Source organism: Protopterus annectens, chromosome 6.part0, assembly GCF_019279795.1.
Source record: "Protopterus annectens isolate FY-2018-M chromosome 6.part0, PAN1.0, whole genome shotgun sequence".
Taxonomy (NCBI): Eukaryota; Metazoa; Chordata; order Ceratodontiformes; family Protopteridae; genus Protopterus; species Protopterus annectens.
In genome coordinates, this window is record NC_056737.1 from 101,472,914 (window position 1) to 101,490,054 (window position 17,141).

General features: G+C 44.8%; 1 protein-coding gene across 3 annotated transcripts in view; it reads left to right on the forward strand.

Annotated features, from left to right (window-relative positions):
- AQR (aquarius intron-binding spliceosomal factor) overlaps positions 1 to 17,141 on the forward strand; it is a 2,539,865-nt gene that overhangs the window by 153,606 nt on the left and 2,369,118 nt on the right. For all 3 annotated transcript variants that reach the window (XM_044073871.1, XM_044073874.1, XM_044073872.1), the window contains exon 6: positions 1,838 to 1,958. In XM_044073871.1, coding sequence (XP_043929806.1) covers positions 1,838 to 1,958 — 121 coding nt within the window. The remainder of the gene's footprint in view (positions 1 to 1,837; positions 1,959 to 17,141) is intronic.

Consider the following 17,141-nt stretch of genomic DNA (forward strand, 5'->3'; position numbering starts at 1 on the left):
CTATATACCCAAATTGAGACACTAGAGCTTTTCTTCACTGCCCCGTTATGGCCAAGAAAGATGCAGTTGTAGGCACACAAGTTCCTGGTTGTACAAGAAGATGGCTGTCTCAGTACAAGCTTAGAAAGTCACTCTTTGTCTCTTGGAAAGCATTGTTCTTAGTAGCCATCACGTCTACCAACAGATCCCTGAGCTGCATATCTTTACGTGTAAGGAAACCGACTTCAAGAAGAAAGATTTGTTGCTTGTTTCCTCTGCTCTGGGTAATAAAAATCTTGCAGTGGCTAAGCAATCCTTAATCGGATTGCTGATTCCATTGCCTTTTGTTTACAAGTAACCACTAAGTGTAAACTGCTGCTGTGAAAGACCACTCCATCATTTGCGTAACGTTATCCAGTGCTTTCCTCAGGAGTGTCTCCATTGGAGTCATTTATGCAATGACAACTTCATTGTCTGTTATCACCTTCATAAACATGCTATTGTTTGAAGCCTTTTTCCAGGCAACCCTTTTTGACCATCAGTGTGATTCAGTACTTGACCTTTTGGACTACTTTCAGGGCCCTGATCTGGATAGTTTACTTTGTATTACTTGGAATTCTTCCCCACAGTTATCTACTGCAGATGGCCTTTCAAGTCTGATATAACAGATATGTGCCTATCATCCCAGTAAGTGCTTTTTACTTTCTCGCCATCCTGCTGTGTGGATGGTCTCTCCGTGTATAAACTGTGGATAGATTTCCGGTAAGTATTGCAAGTATGTTTTTGGTTGTGCTGTCTGAGTGCATGGTGTTCAAAGAAGGAGTTCAGGGGCTGAGCACATCCTCCTGTAAAGGTTGTTATGATGTATGTCAGCAAGCAGGAGACGTACAGACTTTTGTCAGTGTGGGGACTACAGAAGAGGAAATTACATTAGTTGACTACTGCAGAGGGACTTATCCAGGAGTAGCGTACAAAGCATATACCTGTTATGTTTTGTAGGGGAGCCTGATCAGCAGTTTTTATGCTGTTTTTCATCCCTTCATGTTTTGTGATTAGCAAAGTAGTGTGTGCTTCACATCTTTGCTTTAAAATGTTGCTCAGTTTTGTTCTTTTTCTTTCCTGGCTAGTTTTATATTTATGCTGAAAAACATAGCCAAGTTCCAGCCTGTCTGGTTTCCTTTTGTTCACTTTCTTTAATTCTCCCACAGGGCTGAAACTTTCCATCTGGTAGTAAAGGACTGAGATGAAACTAAGATTGCTTTGCACTATCTTGTAATATTGCTAGTTGCAGTTGTGTACTTGGGATGTTCCTTACAAGCAGCTTCTGAGGATAAGTAGCATAAGATACTATCCTGTAACGGTGGAGATGCTTCCTGTTTCATCTATGGAGTTAAGACATCAGCAGTACAAGTCTTCAGGAGTTCATTAGTAACAGTTGCTGTGATTGTAAAATTAATTGCCAGGATCCTATTACTCTATTAAATTTGCTGTTATCATTTAAAAAGAAACCCTTTTGAAAAGTTCCATCCCCCTTTAACATGGAGGATAGCTGTTTCTGAAGACTCTGAAAGTGCATGCAAGTAAAGTGTCTGTGCATGGTGCAGGAAACTTTGGATAACTCTTTTTGTACATGTGATTTATGATGCTGGAAATTGTCCTGAATTGTTTATTTTAGCTTTATATCTAGCTTTAATGTGGACAGTTGTTTTAAAATAAATACTAGTTGTCACATACTACACACTTCTGTTAAGGTTCTGAACATTTTGAATGTCTTTGAGTTAGTTATTGACTTCATTAAAGTAAAATAGCCATTGTTCTTCACTACAGTCTTACTGTCACCCAATTTATTTTCTGTCAGTCAGTATTTGGAAAATTATCTCTGGGTGAATTATTCTCTGGAAGTGTCAAGCAAGGCATATTTAATGTCAATCTGCTGCATGGTGAATGAGAAGTTTCGAGAAAATGTTCCAGCATGGGAGGTAAGAGGAAATTATTGTGTTTGATAATGTGTTTCTGATTTTGGTGGTGGTTGAAAAATGAAAAAAAACTTAAGGGGAGCTTGAAATGTAGATTTCAGAGAAAAGCACACATGGAGTTTGATCAAAATTTTTAAAATATGTTTTATATATAATGGTTGCTTTGCAATTTTAAATTGATACCTGCCACATATATTAACATATAGAGGTCTTAATAAAATGAGTTTGCAGGAAATGAAGCTCAGTACAAAAGTATTAACTGTGATCATGTAGCACAGCAGTGTTTGAGGATCTTTCAGGAGCAAGACACCATAGCGCTCAAGCTGTTTACTACAGAGAGAAGCATGCAGTCCATACCTCACTTCTGCCATGTATAGCAAAGCATGGGCAAGTTTGGCAGTTGGCTTTTTTCTTTTCCTTGGTAAGGGAAATTCTTGTAGGCCTTCTCACATCTTCCTTTGATACTGCTTCTGGGTACCTGATTCAGAAAATATAAACTGAACTTCATTGTCCTCTTCTTGTGGCCAAGAAGTGTGCGCTGTAACCTATCCCAGGGCAAGCTAAAGAAATGGCCGTTGGTTTGGATAACAAGTGGCTCCACCATCCAGCCTGGCTGTTCCTTTGGATCCCATCATCTTGCCTCTTCACATTAATCTAAGAGGCCATTGTGGCTGACAAAATGCCTTCTCTGGTCGGATGTTTTCTGTTAAGTCAGACAGCTTCAGTATATCATCAAAGAGGTTTCCCTCTTCTCTGGAAGTTATCAATGCAGACTGGTGCATGACTTTAAGTGTGAATATTTAGCAGATAAATGCCACACATTAATTTCCTAAGTGCATATGTCCACACACTACACATTCACAAAACGTCAGACTCAAGCAATTGAAGACAATAATAAACACATTGACTGTGCAAAAGAGCCAAACACATTTGTTAAATCAATAACAAAGTGGTTTCTCTGCAAGGTACACAGCTTCTTTGATGGATTTTAACATTTAGAGAGCAAAGACCCAACACATTTACAAGTGAGGGACATCACATTAAAGGTATTGTGAAGGCAAAGTGCCTGTCTAATCATAATTCTGATTGCATGTAATTCTAATAGTAAAATATATTAACGGGTACTAGTAAAACTACGTAACCAGTACCAGTGTTACATGTGTAGTAAAACAAGTTTATCCAAACATGCCCACAAACATAAATTTACAACTAAATGAATGAGTATGTATTTGGAAAGTACACACCTCATCTCCACGCATCAAATATCATTTGTGGGATGGCGTTTGGTAAACATGGAGCCTTCTTAGTGAAAAATAACATCTGATAAACAACTAGCCCACACGTTTTTTTAGTTTGTACACAGAAGGTATCACGTTAAAACAGTTTCAAAAACAGAATGTTTATTAATATACTTCACAGCTGCAAGCAAATATTGAAAAAGAAATGTGTTGGACATGCGCAACCCAGATGCAATGTTGCATATATGAAATTAACATATATATTCATACGTGCCCATAAAAATACATATGCATTTATGAAGTGCATCTCTCATCCTTATGCATTAAATATCACTCTTGGGCAGTTTAGTAAACTAAAACACTCCCCTCTCAATGACGAGCAAATAATGCACACACTTTTTTTTTTCTGTAGGCATGAACCCAAAAGTCATCACGTTAAAGCAAAATGCCTGTTCAGCAAACCTACAGCCTTCTTTGTAAATAATAAACTGTTTTTGTAGTTTGATTATGCATGCACACATAAAAGATCACATTAAAGCAGTTGCACAAGCAGAATGTTTAGTAGTACAATTCATGGCTGCAAGAAATCAAAATGAAAGAATGTGTGGACAACCACAAGGAACAAAATCAAAACATATAACTGAAAGAAATATTATATGTCTCTTTAAATTGAGTTGTAAATTCATTTTCAGAAAATACAAAAACTTGCCTCAGTATTGCAATTAACACAAGATTGTTCATGATCATAGATGAGCCAGAATTTTGGTATTCTTAAAAGTAGCAGGGGCTGTGATAATTATCATGTGCATCAATATACCCTCAGGACAGACTCTTTAATTGCCAGAAATTCTCATACACCCTTTCATATTAGGTTCTGGTTTACTTGAGTGAGTGGCTGTGAGGAGCTTTCTATATTGGACAGACCACTAGAAGTTTTGAGGAACATATTTACACCCATAAAAGTGTCATTCGATGAAAAAAAAAAGTGAAGTGCATTCTACAAGCAAACAATAATGCATTCAGGGGCAAAATTCATGATGTGAAGTTGTTCAGTCTCGCTGTTCATTCTTGACTGATGGGTTCGGGGTTCGTACGGCCACATGCAAAGCTTGAGGTCTTCCAATAGCTTGAGGCCAAGCCCCTATCCCATGATGCACTGTGAATTACCTCAGATCTAGTTTGCCGTGGCATCTGATCGGAGGTTCCAGTGAAAACTCGGGCCAGTACACTAACCATTTTCTATTTAGCAGTTTGTTATATAACTTTAGTAATTTTTTGACTTAGGATAGTTAGCTTTATAGCTTCCTTGCAGTTCCCCTTCACGCGTGTTCAAAAATATTACTCTCTAAATATTTGGCCTCGTTTTTTTTTTTTTTTGTCCTAGTTATCTTTGATAGAGTGTGTGTGTTTAAATAGCTTTTTCTAGTAGTTCTAGTTCTAGTTATAAATAGCTTACTCTAGTTATATAGAGTTTTTTGGATACTTTATCTCAGGCTCGTCTGTGTCTGTATGTCTGTGTCTGTGTGTGTGTGTGTGTGTGTGTGTGTGTGTGTGTGTGTGTGTGTGTGTGTGTCTGTGTGTGTGTCTGTGTGTGTGTGTGTTTAGAGCCTTGTATCTTTATTAATATTTAGTCTGCATGTGTTAAAGTAGTATCATTGCGGATGACAAGGGCAACCATCCGATGTCCAGTTTTAAAAAATGTCCAGACTATAATCAGAAAATGTCGGGCATGTTACCTGTGTATATTGTTTGGGGGCTGTCCAATTACAAGAATCTTGTGCTATCTGCTATTCCTTTTCATCCAGAGTTCTGTTAGAGAGGAAAAGGAAGTTAATGGATAGGGGCTTGTTAAAGCACCCTTTTCAAGAGGCATTGAGTGACCAGGATGTGGCTAGCAAATCTTCTAAGTCCTCTAAGTCAGCTGTTGAATCTAAGGACTCCAAGCATTCAGAAAAAAAAATCTGATGACTCTGCGACATCGGCTCCACAGATTTCCGAGTTGACTGTCTCTTCTTTTCAGAGCCGGCCCACAACATTGGAGCTGGTATCCGAAGTGCCTCAGTCACCATTACTCCAGTCGGCACCATTGGTGCATTCATCTAGGTCATCTGTCAGCCTTTCAGATTTGGGTATGGATCGATTGATGCAGAAGCGTCTACAGGCACCAGGCCTTGCTAAGTTATTGTTGACTCCAACCTAAGTGGCTTCAGAGCCGAAGACCACTACTTGTGCTTTGACTACTCCTCCTCCAAGCCATACTGGCCCTTCGGTGCCAGAAGAATCAGACTTGTTGATCTTGGAGCTTTTGGAGTCGAGACCTGTTCCATTTTCCTCAGCTCCATCCACTCTGACATCCTCGGCACCGACTCTAGGAGCCGACACTTTCTGGTCGGATCCAGAGAGGATAGTCGGACTGACTTGTTGGTGCCGACTCTTCCTCTCGGGGCTTCAGCTCGGATGAACTCGGCAAAAAAGAGAAGTGTATTCTACAAGCAAACAATAATTAATTCAGGGGCAGAATTCATGTTTGAGGGCATTGATATAATATATAATTTTTGTATGAGTAAAAATGTATAACAAATACATTCTTAATAAAGAAAGTATGTGGATAGTCAAAACAGGAACATTATTCAGTCCTGGTTTATATGAACAAATATTACTTACTTATAAACCCTGACAAAATATCTAGAACTTAAAATATCAACCATATTGCTGTTATAGCAAAGGAGGGAATAAACTTAACTATTTAAATGCAATTCAGAACTGAAGCACCATCAATTTTTAAGTGTGTTTCTTTTTACCTGTAACAAAAAAAAAATGTGTAATGAATTATAGGAACAATAAATTAGTAATTCTTTCATTCATTCTAAAGTACCCTGTTTATTGTATGTAGAGTAATGGGAGCTCAGATACAGTTCCAGCACTGAGTGGGTACAAGGCAGTGAAACTAATGCGTGACTCTATTATAAGATGCACATAAAGACTTACTCATGTATGACATGCCGATCAATGGCCAGATGTTCTTCGTGTTTCACTGTTGCAGTCATCACATTTGAGTTATCCCTGCCAGGGTCTGGCCCAAATACCAGAGGCTTAGTATTTCTGCGTCGGTTGTTGTGGCTCCAGGACTGACGTCAGGTCGTCAGTGTTCTAAATGAAGGCAGCTGACGCCATTGCATCAGTCTTTCTGGCCTTGAAGCCCAAAGCAGAAGCAGTCCGCATGAGTGCCGGTCGGGCACTACCTGAGTTTTTCGTTTCCAAATTGAAGATGAAGTCTTCTAAAGCTAAGAATCCTATTGGGGATAATTTTTTCTTTCTCTAACCGATGTCAGAAAAGGCTGACAATTGTCTTGCCTCTGGAAAGCAAATACCACACCGAGATTTTTATTCTTACTGCGTCACTTGCTTAGGCCCAGACCACAACATCCCCCGCTGTTGCTTTTGTTCAATGCCAGAACTATGTCATCAGGCCCTTATTGTAGCTAGATATTTTCAGTCTCAGTCCCCGAATTCCAGTATGGCTTTGGTAAGTCATCCGATAGCAGATCTTCTGAAAAAACATAAAGATAAAAGACAGAGAAGTCCGCACAGGTTCAAAGCTGCCGACGACACGTCAGTTCTCCAGTCCTCAGTGAGGCACTTTTGCAGCCCCTGATGCCCGCTTCTGTGGATTCACAGGCTGCTACCAAGACCCTTTTTGAGTCCAGTATGCTGCAAGACTCTTCATCAACTAAGGATCCTGCGGATGTCTCTACCTTGGATGGGTCCGGAGCCGCTGAGCAGGCACCGGCTTCTGAGGAAGTACTTTGCACTACCGATTCTCGACTCAGACCAATGAATTCTTTTGCGTCTACCATTCTTTCGCGTCTACCATTCTTTCTAAAACTACAGAGTTTCTAAGACCCAGGGTACGAACCACACCCAAGAAACCGACGACCCAATCTCAGGCACCTGCTTCCTTGCCTCAGTCTCAGATGCTTAAAATAGCGGAAGACATTATAATGCTTATCAGGGGAAGCCAGGCTACCCCTTCCAAAAGAAAGAGATTTTTCCCTAGTAGTTTTATCTGAACAGGAGTCCGATGACTCTGATGTATCTGAATATGAAGATATGCAACCCCTCTCGGCTTATGAGGATTCTGATGCAGAGGAATGTATCCCTTCAGCCTCTCCACCCGAGGACTTTTCCTTTGGGGAAACCCTACATACCTTAAGGGAACATTTCCAATGGGAATGTCAGGACTACCCTCAGAAAAGAGGTTCAGGGAATTCCTAGATATTCCACAGCACAGACATCTGGCCATTCCTCCTGTCTTGGATGTTGTGGATGATGCTTTTATGGAATCCATTTTGACTCCTGACACCCTCCCTCCTGCTCCCAGGAAACCAGACTGGTACTATAGTGTCACTGAGTCTCACAAATTTCTATTCAAAAATCCTACTGCTGACCCAAAGGTTATCTCTCAAGGACCTAAAGGAATTAAAGCAACTTCTGCTAAAAATCTCACCCCCTCAGATAGGGATTCCCGAGCATTAGACAGATGGGATAAAAAAGTATACACCTCTGCTACTCTTGCTATTAGAGCACTAAATTGTCAGTTCCATATGCTGAAATATCAGCAACATACCATGGAACTTCTCAAACAAAAAATAGCTTCTTTTCCTGCTTGTGCAGAAAATAGAGTTACAATAGTTAATGCATTCTGCAAGTCAAGTAACTAAGCACACCTTATAATGTGGTTTTGACGCCCTAGAAGCATCTTGCAGGGAAGCACTCACTGGTTCTGTCCTTAGAAGGCATGCTTGGCTAAAGGAGCAGCCCTTGCCAGACTGTCAAATCCAAATTATTGGACACACCACTGCACAAGGACAACTTATTTGGCACCAAGACAGAGGAGGTCTTAAAAAAGATGGAAGAAAAAGCTAAATCTATGCAGACAGTTAAAGACTTCTTGCAGGTCCAGCCATCGAGGTTCAGTAGGCATTGCCCTTTCAAGCACTGGTCCTTTCCTGCCCCCTCCAGGTCAGCTCAGCCCAGACCCTTGGGAAGCAGGCCCCCCAGGCAGCAGCCCCAGGGAATGCAGAGATCTAAGCAATGGAGTGCCTCCTCTTCAAAACCAGGGAGTGCTAAGCCACCCCCTCATCCAAGCATCCTTGGAGAGCATAGGTAGAAGTTGCTGAAGGGTGAGCATTTTGAATTTTGGTATCACCAGGAAAGCGTTTAGAATGGCAGATCGAGGATGGAGCGCCAGGTGCCCTCTTTGCTGGGTACCAGGAAGAGTCTGGAGTAGAAGCCTTGGCCTACCTGTTCTGCAGGAATATGCTGTATTGCCCTCATCAAGAGCAGGGAAAGGACTTGCTTTTTGGCCTCTGCCCACTGGTTTGGGGGAAGATCTGGGAACCCTTTTGGGCCTGTAGAGTGTGGACATAAAATTTATATCCCTGGAACACTATGTTGAGGACCCAGTGTTGTTGGTAATGGTGGCCCAGGTGTTTGCTTGGAAGGAGAGTTTAACTACTAGGGGCAAGAGCAGGTGGGCAGAGGGAGGGGGTGGAAGTGTAAAGTCATTGAGTTCTTACAATGAGGGGGTGGCTTAGCACTCCCTGGATTTGAAGAGGTGGAACTCCATTGCTTAGATCTCTGCATTCCCTGGGGCTGCTGTCTGGGAGGCCTGCTTCCCCAGGGTCTGGGCTGAGCTGACCTGGAGGGGGCAGGAAAGGACCAGTGCTTGTAGTTTGGAGTCGCATACAGCTTATCTTTGACTTATAGGAGGAAACCAAGAGCACCAGTGAAATACCACAGAGACACTGGGAGGACATGCAGACACCAGCCTTAAGGCAAAACCTCCTCCCACTAATCTGTAGCAGTCAAATGTGTGTTGTACTGAAAGAGATTAATGCATGATGTATTTCAGCAAATACTGAAAGATGTCTTTCTGTGACATTCAAGCAATTTCAGTTGCTTTTCTGCTTTATATTTTATGTATCCTCATTTTAATCTTTTACATGATTGTGTGTTGTGTCAATTGTCAGCAGCTCTGTAAGTTCAGAGTCACTCTTCTACCTTCTTTGACAGCCATGTCCAAGCGTCATAAATCTTTTGGCAAGCAGTACATCCGTCTCTTGGCTGGATGTCCTGTTGCCCTCTTGTCTTCTTCCTATCTCTCAAATCTGCTTTGCCAAATTGATTCTGATTTCCTGCACATGTGACTGACCCTCTGTAGTCTGTTGTCCTTGACCTTCTCTATATCTGGGGCTACCCTGGCTTCTGCTCTGATGCCCTTATTTTTGTATCTGTCCCACAGTCTGTTTCCTACTACTCATCTCACATACTTCACCTCCAGCTTCCCTTAACCGCTCTGCCTTCACAGCCAGGCTTTCTGTACCATACAGAGAAGCATTTATCACACCACTGCTTTGTATGCTGTATGTTTCAGCTACTTTGGCATGCTTCTATCGCATATTGACACAGTGTGTCATTTGACTACAGCACCTCTGATTCTAGCCTTGGCATCCTCCTTCAGACTTAACCAAAGCTACATCTCCTAGGTACTTAAAGCTGTTGACCTGTTCCAGTGTTTTCCTTTCTCTCTCCATTTTCAGCATCCCCCATTTGCTGCTGTAAAAACTGTCTTGTTTGTAGCCTCTTTCATCCCATGTGCCTTCAGTTGTGTGTGCCAGATCTGAAGTAGTTAACTTCATTTTATCTGCAACCTGTGGGTATTCAGATCCCTATCGGATCCGAACCGGCAACTTATTTTCTAGCATTTGCTCCGAGCTCCTCCCCCTACCCATAACACACCACCATCTCCTATCTTCCCCCAGATCTTGTTTGCCACACCATAGTGAGCATCGTGGTCTCCTTTGCTCTGAGCTTCAGGGATTGTAAGTGTGTTTATTTCTATATTTTGTGTGAAAGTGGTCGTTAGTTTTCCTCCCTCCCCCTTTTAGTGTATGCTGTTCGTCGGTTCTAGCCGTAAAAAAAATAAATAAAAAGTTTTCTTATTAAGAGTAGTTCCTAGGCCCACTTCCCAAAGTGTGTGTTAGTGTGTTTTGTTTCCTCTTTAGGGAGTGGCGGTTAGTTTTAGGCTATGGCTAATCAGCCTAAGTTAGTTTTCAAAAAATGCACAAGACTGTGGCCATAAGCTCTCACCGGCTGATGGTCACACTCTGTGTGTAATCTTTTTGGGAGTGCCCCATTTATCCATCCAGTGTAGAGTTTGTGCAGGCTTCAACCCGAGGGCCCTCAGGGATAGGAAGGCCAAATTCGTTGCCAAGGGTCTTCTCCCTGCCTCCATGCTGGATTCTGCCACAGCCTCGATCTCTGGTACTCCCGCCCAACCACCCACTCAGACAGGGACTCAAACTCCCGCTTGTGCTGGTGTTGGGGAGGAAAAAGAAAAAGCAAAAGACGCTATCCTCCAAAAAAGGAAGCCAATCTAGTGGTCCCCTGTCATAAACAAACTGTACAACAGAAGGAAGAAACTTTTGCAAAAGCGAGTAAAATCCCATGAGTGGAGGAGCTCCTTGGTCAGCCTCAGTAAGAAGGTGAGATCCCTTATAAGATCGTCCAAAGCTAGCTACAAAAACAAAATCGCCACTAAATCCAAGGACAACCACAAAGCATTCTATAGCTATGTCAAGAATCTAGATGGCAACACCCAGATCTGCTCTGAGTTACAGCACAAAGACACGAAAATTACAGAATCAACTGATATTGCCAACATCCTGGCAGATAGATTCAGTGCTAACTTTACCCCATTCTCACCCCCTAAAGGGCCCATATCTATACAGGAAGAATGCAGAGTCCCTGTAATCACAACTACACATGTAAAAGCTGCACTCTCTAAAGCCAAAAACACAGCATCCATGGGACCGGACAACATCCCAGGCTGCGTTTTACATGAACTTCAGAACGAACTGGCTCCCCACTTAAGCACCATGTTCAATAATAGCCTCACATCAGGCTTTGTGCCTACTGAATGGCGCACAGCAACAGTTATCCCACTCCACAAAGGGGGAGCCATCACTGATCCCAGGAACTATCGACCTATTAGCCTGACGAGCCTGGTCTGCAAGACATTGGTAACCTCCAAACTCTGGATCCCACCCTGTTCGGGTTTGTGAAAGGAAGATCATGCCTCCTGAACCTGATCGACGTCTTTAAGGCAGTCACTAAAGCCGTGGATGAGGGTAAGGTGGTTCACACAGCCTATCGTGACCTCGCTAGGCTTTCGACACCATCCCCCATTGTGGAATTATAGCTAAACTCACTAAACTGGGTATAAATCCCTACATCACAAGATGGGTTGCCAACTGGTTCACTGACAGAACCCACACTGTAAAAGTTGCAGACTCCAAATCTGACCTCAAAGCAGTGACAAGTGGAGTACTACAGGGTCTGTCCTGGGACCTCTCCTGTTTGGTATCTACTTCTCTGAAGTACAGACTAACACAGTAGGCCTCTGGCTAATGAAGTTCGCAGATGACTGCAAACTAGGAGCCATAGTCAAGTCCCCAAATGATGTGGAAATCCTACAGAAGGGCCTCACTGAGACAGATGCCTGGTGGCAGAGCTATGGCCTCAAGCTCAATGCCAAAAAGTGCAGTGCCATCCCCTTTGGTAAAAACTCTGTACCCATGAACTACCACTTAGGCAGCAATCTACTTAACACCGAATGCGTGATAAGAGACCTTGGGACCCGGGTGGACAGTAGTCTCTCCTTTGATAGCCACATCGCCGCAGTAGTCAGGAAGTCCTTCTACGTGGCACACCTCATCATAAAAGGGTTCTCATCCAGGAAAAAATAGGTCATTGTTCCCCTCTACTCGTCACTCATTAGACCCATTATAGAGTACAATGCCCCTTTTGGAATGTACCTCACAAGACATCTGCAGCAGCTGGAAAGGCCACCGAAGTACCTCACAAAGAGAATTACTGGCCTCAAACAAATGCCCTACACTGACCGCCTCAAAAAACTCCAGCTTTACTCTGTAGCCTATTGCCTACTCCGAGGTGATCTCTGCCTAACATACAAAGCTATGTCAAACCCAGAGCTGTTGGACATGCTACACCTAAAGAAATCCCAATCCCTCCGAGCTACATGCTCTAGGGACCTAAACCTTGTCACCACAATAACCAGGACACGCTGGAGGGGTAGATTCCTGTCCCAGAGACTTCCTATACTCTGGAACAATCTATCCATCTATGTCAAGCAAAGTTCTTCATTAGTCTTGTTGAGTGGATGGGAAATAGGAAATACACCCCGAGGATCTCTTCTGTGTCTCTGCTGGACAGTGGCACAGGAAAATAACTTTCTTGGGTGGCATAAACTATAGAACCTTGCTGGCTAGGCTTACATAGGCCCTTGGGCCAAAAGCCTAGTACCTACCTATGAACCTATAAGACAGAGAATAAGAAAAGGACAGAGAAAGATGCAAGGAAGACAAAGAGAGGAAGAGGGATAGGCCTCGCAAGAGATCTCTGGATAGGGAACCCTTCCCTAGTCCACCATCCAATACTTTGAGGCCAGCTTCTCCTAGGTTCCGCTCACCTCGTTTCTCGCCGGAACCAATGTAATCTTACGATCCGAGGCCTTCCTCACCCTTGCTTCACAGACCAGCCAGATCTGAGTTGGTCGCCTCTTTGCGATCGACTTGGAGCCTATAGGACTTGGACATGGACAGGATGATGTGGAGATTCATTCAGACCCAAATACAGATGGGAGTCTTGCCGGGCCCCTCTCCCTCCAGAGGGGGGACCTCCATGCCATTCTTCCATCCCATTTCCTCCTTCCCCGATCTTTGCGGCTGCTTCGGGGTTTTTGCATCCGAGACACTCTGGAGCTGGTGGCTTGGCACCGACGGTTCCTCCAACCTCGACTCCAGCTGTTACCTTGAGTTCCTCAGATCCGGCCAGTTCGGATCCGAGTGACTCTCTGAGCCGTGGACAGGGAGTTGAACCTGAGGGAATAGATCCATCTTCAGCTCCAACCTTTTCGGATCCAAACCGTTCCCTTGGAGCTCAGGCTACCCTTGCTTCGGCTCCGATCCCTGCTTTGGACCCGGGGAGAGCTTCTTTCTTGCTGGGTGCCAAGGAGGTGCGCTGTCCTTTGGCATTTGAAGTGGTGGAAAACGTTTTCTCCAGGGTATTGAGACCTCAGCCCATCTCCTCGGATTCCACCCAGACTCCACTGGATTTGGCGATGACTCACTTCATCCTGTCTCAGGGACAGCCCATGCCAGAGGAGCCTCAGGTTATTCCCCTTGAGGAACCCTCCCCGCGGCTCATGAGTCCTCTTCAGATAGTCCCACTGAAGAGGTCCCCCGCAAGCGTAAGTGCAAAAGGAGGCACTTGGATTCCCCTGAGTCCCTCACTACAGGCACAGACTTAGATGAAGGAGAAGGTTCCCCCAGGTCACCTCCCGAAGGGAGACATCATGAGGATCCCCTGCCAGAGGGGAGGTTGGTCAGCCCCATAACCTTCTACGGATGAGTCTGTGTTCCTGGAGGCTTTTGGCATGGGCCCATCTACTTCCTGGGTGTCCCCGCCAGCGGACCCCTTGGTGGACCTTATCACCACACAGGCATGGAAGGAGCCTGACACCATAGAGCCCATCCCCAAATGCCCTGACAATATTCTTTCTCCTCCCACCGACAGACAACCTTGGTCTAAAGGAGCCCTCATTGACGCTATGGTGGTCGCAGCAGCCACCAAGAAGGAACTTGTGCAAGAGAGTTCCTCAGTCCACCCTCCGGACAAGGAGTCCAGCTCAGTGGATAGGTTTGGGAAGCACGTTTATTCGTCAGCGACCTTTTCCATCCGTGCACTGAACTATTTGGCACATGTTATATGGCCGCAGCGAGAACTTGTCTCGGAATTCGCTGAGTTACCCCCAGTGTCTTTATCGCAGCAGGACAAACAACTGTTCTGTACAAAAATGTTGACTCTGTAGTCGGTATCAAACACACCCATGCGCTTCCTTTCCCATGCCATGGAAGGAGCAGCTAGGGCGGGTGGGACAGGTGTAGCCATGAGGTGACACGCCTGGCTCAGGTTTTGTCAGTTTGCGGACCCTTTCAAGGCGTCATTTACTAATGCTCCCTACGATGGTTCCTCCCTTTTTGGGAAGACAGTACGTGACACTCTTGTCCAGAGTGAAAAAGACAGGAAGACTTTGTCTGCCTTCGGGATCCGCTTCTCTAACCCTCAGCAGTCCTTTTCTATTAACCAAAGAGGGCAAAAGAAGATGTGGTTCCAGAAATCTTAGTTTTCCCGGGTGTTTCAGGACAACTCTTCCCCCAGAGGCAGAGGGGGACAGGATCGACACCGACCCAGAGGTAGAGGGGGGCCACAGGAATTTTGGGTCTAGGGAACCTTTTTCTGACAGGCCCACGCAGCAGCCCTGAGGGGTTGCCCGACTGTCCTACTCTGGAGGCAGTCAGGGGAGATTGTCCTTGCACCCAGCGGCATAGGAGTCCATAACTGCAGATCGTTGGGTGCTACAAATAATATCCAGAGGCTACACTATCCCATTTGTTGCCCCACCAAGTGCTACAAGACTCCTCCCGGATGTCCCAACCACTCACAGGGAGGCCGCAGCTCTAGAGGTTTCAAAGCTGCTTCACAAACGAGCCATTGAGCCGGTCCCCCTCAAACCAATCTGGATTAAGCATTTACTCCAGATTCTTTTTAGTGCCAAAAAAGACTGGGGACCTCAGGCCCATTTTGAACCTGTCAACCTTGAACCTGTCTATTGCCAAATAAAATTTCGGATGGTCACCCAACAGTCCATTCTACCTTAACTCCGAGAGTGTGACTGGATGTGCTCGTTAGACCTCCAGGATGCTTACTACCATATCAAGATCCACAGAAGCTCCAGGAGGTTTCTTCGCTTCCGGCTGGGACCCAGTCACTTCCAGTTCAGAGCTCTACCCTTTGGTCTCGCCACAGCCCCCAGGGTGTTTACCAAGGTAATGGCAGTAGTAGCAGCTCACCTGAGGCTTCAGGGAATTCAGGTATTTCCTTAACTGGAAGACTGGCTCTTCGTTGCATCCACCAAGCGTCTTCTTTGTCTGGCCTGAGACTACTTTCTTCTCTTGGCAGATTGGCTGGGGATTACAGTCAATGTTCACAAATCCCTTATGCAACCAGTACAAGTTCTAGATTTTATTGGGGCACGGCTAGACACTTTGCAGCTAAAAGTCTTCTTAACGCCAGACAGGATCTTACACCTCAGGTACCACTTCGCTCTAATCGTGGACCTCAAATTTCCAAAGGCGAGCAATGTTCTCCAGGCCCTGGGCTCCATGGCTGTCACAATCTCTATTTCCCTTGTGCATGCCTTCACATGCGGGTCAGTCAATGGACTCTAGCTATCCAATGGTCTTGGTTAGCCCTGCCCATGGAATTTCCGATAAGGATCAGTCACACCTGCAGGACGTCTCTTCTTTGGTGGCTCCACTCACCGGATGTTGCAGCGGGATGCCTTTTCGTGTCATCTCCAGCCCAAGCCACAGTAACCACGGACGACTCCCAACTGGGTGGGGGGACACTGTTCGGGAAGTACAGTCCAAGGCGCGTGGTCCCAGATAGAGACTAAGTTGCACATAAATGTTCTGGAGATGAGGGCAGTGCGTTTAGCGTTGAAAGCCTTCCAGACTGTCTCTCCTCTGGGTACGATTGCAATTCAGACAAATGTCTGTTGTCTGGTATATCAACAAGCAGGGGGGAACCAGATCTTATCCCCTGTGTCACGAGGCCATGAGAGTGTGGGAGTGAGCGATTTCCACTGGTCAGTTTCTGATTGCAACGCACATCCTGGGATGCTCCAACATTTTAGCGGACAGATTGAGTCGGGCTATTCTGTTGCCGTACGAGTGGTCTCTAAAACAGTCAGTAGCGGAGGAGATATTCCTTGCATGGGGACAGCTTTGCTGCAATCTCTTCACATCTCCTTCCAGTGCAAAGTGCAGCGAGTTCTTCGCTCTGATTCCCTCACCAGGGGATGCCCCCAGAGACACTCTAATCCATGTTTGGCCCCCCCAGGTTACTGTATGCTTACCCACCGTTACCACTCATTCCGAAGTTTCTTCAGAACGCTTTACTGCCAACTGGGGTGTAAAGTGATCCTCATTGCCCCATTCTGGCCTCGTCCAGTTTGGTTCCCCTTCCTTTGGTCTCATCTTCTAGCACCTTCATGAATTCTGGATCCCTTTTCGGATCTAGTCTCTCATCCTTCGGGTGCCTACCCTCCCAGTCTGGACAGTCTCAAGCTGACAGCTTGGTTGCTCCAGTTCCCTTGATTGCCAGGACTCCCGGTCTTTCATCCCCTGTAAAATCTATACTAGTGGCTTCTCTTAAAGATTCCACTAGGAAAGTTTATCGCAGTAAATGGAGACTTTTCTCTATGTGGACCTCTCAGAGAAACCTGGATCCTTTTATAGCCCTGTTCCAGCGGTGTTGGATTTCTTGACTAGTATTTTTCAGCAAGGAGCTAGTTCCTCCACGGTGAAAGTACAGCTGGCAGCCATTTCTAATTTTCATGCCGGTGAAAATAAGATTGCCCTGGCCTCTTCTAGGCTATGTAAAGCCTTTCTAAAAGGCACTTTTCTTCTGCGTCCTCCCATCAAGGATTTGGTTCCTCCTTGGGACCTCACTTTGGTTCTCCAGTCATTAGTAACTCCTCCTTTTGAGCCTGCTGCATCAGTGGATTTAAAGTTTTTATCTTGGAAGACAGCCTTCCTAGTGGCTATTACGTAGGCTAGGAGGGTCTCTGAGCTACAGGCTTTGTCTGCTGTGCCTCCTTATTTGGTCTTCCATAAGGACAGGGTCTCTCTCCTTACAAATCCGTCATTTTTACCCAAAGTGGCATCTCAATCAAACATAAACCAAACAATTAATCTACCTATTTTCTTTCCAAATTTTCAGAACAAAGGTGAATACAAAC